Source organism: Colobus angolensis, unplaced genomic scaffold (assembly GCF_000951035.1).
Source record: "Colobus angolensis palliatus isolate OR3802 unplaced genomic scaffold, Cang.pa_1.0 Scaffold42, whole genome shotgun sequence".
In the NCBI taxonomy this organism is placed as follows: Eukaryota; Metazoa; Chordata; class Mammalia; order Primates; family Cercopithecidae; genus Colobus; species Colobus angolensis.
Window position 1 is genome coordinate 9509060 of NW_012117599.1, and position 3168 is coordinate 9512227.

The window sequence follows — 3168 nt, forward strand, 5'->3', positions numbered from 1 at the left end:
GGCTTGAGGCACCGCGCCCGGCCGGGAGATGTATTTTTAAGGGGAATGCCCACCATTCACTTCCTCTAACAATTCGACTGCATAACACTGCCCCATGTGCATAGCAAAAAGATCCCGTTACTGCCCATGATAGAACCCGTATGTGCCTGCTTTGTAAGTACTCTAAATACTCCTCTGTAATTCAAGGTAAAAATGGAAAGTCAACACGAGTGTCTGGAACCAAGTCAATGTGAACAGGGGGTCAGAGGAACGTGCACAAGGCCTGAAGCTAGACTGGCTCACGCATGAGAAAGGTGTGTCTCCTGACCTGGCATGATGGTCTTCTTGCATTCCTGGCACTTGGATGAGTACTCGTTGGAATAGCAGTCTGTACAGAGCAGCTGGTCCTCCTTGGCAGCAAAGGGCTTGTCCACCAGTGAGTTTCTGCACTGCGAGCAGTGGAAACAGGCTTCGTGCCAGTGCCGGTCCTTGTAGGACAAGTCCTGTGGGGCCAGACCACACAAGACAGTCAGAGGCAGGATAGGAGGGCTTGGACCCCACAGCATAGGGGCCCCTTGAGAATCTGCAGGGCAAACAAGGAACGAAGGTGGGCCAAGGCACCGTGGTGCACCCACATTCATGCCCCAAGACCACCTAACTGCTGAAATCAATGAAGACTAGGCTGCTTTTCTCTTGCCGCATTTTAGAGCAACAGGTTAGACAGATGTGCATGTATGCACATGTCTGTGTGTGAGAGATGCTTCTCAAAAACCAAGGGATTTCCCTTATGTATTGCCTGCAAGAAAGAGAAACAGAAAACATGAACACCTATCAATTCGCCTCACACCACATCCGGTGACAGAGAAACAGACTCACTGCAGGAGGTCCTTGCCTGAGGGAGCTCTGCCCAACTCAGATCACCGTGGTCACCGGTGTGGCAGAGAGGCTCTGGGTGTCGAGATGTTCACCAGAAGGAGGCCCAAGGACTGATTGGTGGGAGAGGGTCAGGACAGACTGCTTGTGTGGGTGCTACCTGTGTGGGTGGCAGTGAGCTGGGGGAGGAGGGAAATTTCAGGAAGAGAAAGAGCACAGACACAGAAGATCTGGGGACGGGGAGCATGTCAGACTGCAGGGACGACAGGCCAGGGGCGAGGTGGGAGGGACCCCCAGCCTGGCTGGACCGGAACATGTGGCTGCCTTTTTGCCTTTCATGTCTGCGTAGAGATTCCGTTGATCCTGAAGGCAGTGGCGAGCTGCTTTTCAACAGAAGAGTAAAGTGCTCAGACTGGGGAACAGGTAAGGGTGTGGGAGTAGAAGGGGGTGAGGGTGAGAGAAGTGAGACAAAAACTGGGCACACATGGGAGAGGCCCTGAGAAGACAGATGCATGCTTTTGAGTAAAAGATGAGAGACAGAAAGGAGGCCTGCAGAAAACTCGACTCCACACTTGGCTTCATCTTGCCTGAGGAATAAGAGAACCTTCCATATTTGCCTTTTAAAAATGACATACAGCATTTTTAAAGTGCCAATAAAAAATTAAAATAACAATCTATTTATGCCCAGCTTTATCTTAGAAAGAATATGCTTCTATTGCTGCCTTTGTGTTTCCAGCTCTGACCCCCAAATCGTCATCCATGTATTCATGAGGCAGAAACAGAATATTAGTCTCTGCACGGTTTCCTGGGCCAGCTTCCAGTTGGTAAGTATCCTGAACAGGGCGCAGGAGGGCTGTTCACGCGATGGCCCTGAAGAAGAGCCTGCCCACGATGTCTCTGTTACTGAAACCGAAGTCGAAGCTGGAGTTATGCTGAGTGTAGGATGTGAAAACATGGATCTTGGCCTTGATTAGAAAGTCCTAAAACACCAACTAACTCGGAACCAAAACTAGAACAAACAGTTCTCTTTTGCTGAAGTGTGTGTGTGTGTGTGTGTGTTTGTTTTCCTGGACCCTGGAACCAAACTAAAGTTATTTGATTTGGTGATCTCTTTGCACATTTTGTTTTAGTTCAAGGAATTTTTAAAATGTGAACGCTGGGACACTTTGAAGACAGTCATGACTATGGCCTTTGTGAGGGGCGACCTCTTGTGCTATCCCTGTTGGAAGTTTACTTCCTGGAACATCTGGGAATAGGATTATTGCTGATGCAAGATGATAACGTGTAAAGGAGAGGTAGGGCACAGTGGCTCGCGCCTACAATCCCAGCTCTCTGGGAGGCAGAGGCGGGCGGATCACCTGAGGTCAGGAGTTCAAGACCAACCTGGCCAACATGGTGAAACCCCATCTCCACTAAAAATACAAAAATTAGACGGGCATGGTGGTGCGTGCCTGTAGTCCCAGCTACTTGGGAAGCTGAGGCAGGAGAGTCGCTTGAACCTGGGAGGCGGAGATTGCACAGCCTGGGCGATAGAGGGAGACTCCGTCTCAAAAAAAAGAAAAAAAAGGAACGAAGGTTAGACGAGCATAGAGTGCTCTCAAAGCGGGACTAAATGCCCTGGTTTCTGTGGGATTGGTTCTCACCTGAGCCCAGCACCCCTGAGTATCATGGGTCCCCTGGGGTAGGCACTGCCTCTCCGGGGACTCCGGGGCAGCTGGCTCAAATGTCCAAGTCCTCTCCATCCTTGAGAACCCAAACTGGGTATACACTGGGAGTTGAGGGCAGAGGGCTGCCCTGTCTTTTGTATTTTTAGCTGAAAGTATTTTCAGAAATCTGAGGGGAAAATCACCTGTGCTTTATGGGTTATTTTGACAAATGAAATAGAGGACAAACTGCTTTGATTTGAGTTAATGTCTACACATGCGAGCTCATGATAAACAGCAAAGCCCACAATCCACATGGACATCATCATCGTTCAGGAACAGGCATGTTCTCCATTCTTTCCAGGCACACGCCCCAGCTTCAAAAAGACATCTGAAACGCCAGTGATGACCAGCATTACCCCATCTGCGGGCTCCAGGCACGGCATAGCCCTGCAAGGTAAATGTTATCACTGAAGGTCAGAGAAGTTCCGTAACTTGCCCAGTCACATACCTGGCACGGAGCTAAGCCAAGCTTCAAGCTCAAGTCCTCCTGATGCAAAAGTTATTTCCACTGAACCAGCCCAGGCAAAATCCTGGTCGGGTCTGTGTTACTCTTTGCTTTCAAAGCAGATAGCCTTGAGGAGATGTGTGTGTGTGTCCATTAATAAAATCC

At 49.6% G+C, this 3168-nt stretch overlaps 1 protein-coding gene across 3 annotated transcripts in view; it reads right to left on the reverse strand.

Moving 5' to 3' along the window:
• Positions 1–3168, reverse strand: part of FHL2 (four and a half LIM domains 2) — a 79245-nt gene that overhangs the window by 13339 nt on the left and 62738 nt on the right. For all 3 annotated transcript variants that reach the window (XM_011956626.1, XM_011956625.1, XM_011956627.1), the window contains one exon: positions 308–482. In XM_011956626.1, coding sequence (XP_011812016.1) covers positions 308–482 — 175 coding nt within the window. The remainder of the gene's footprint in view (positions 1–307; positions 483–3168) is intronic.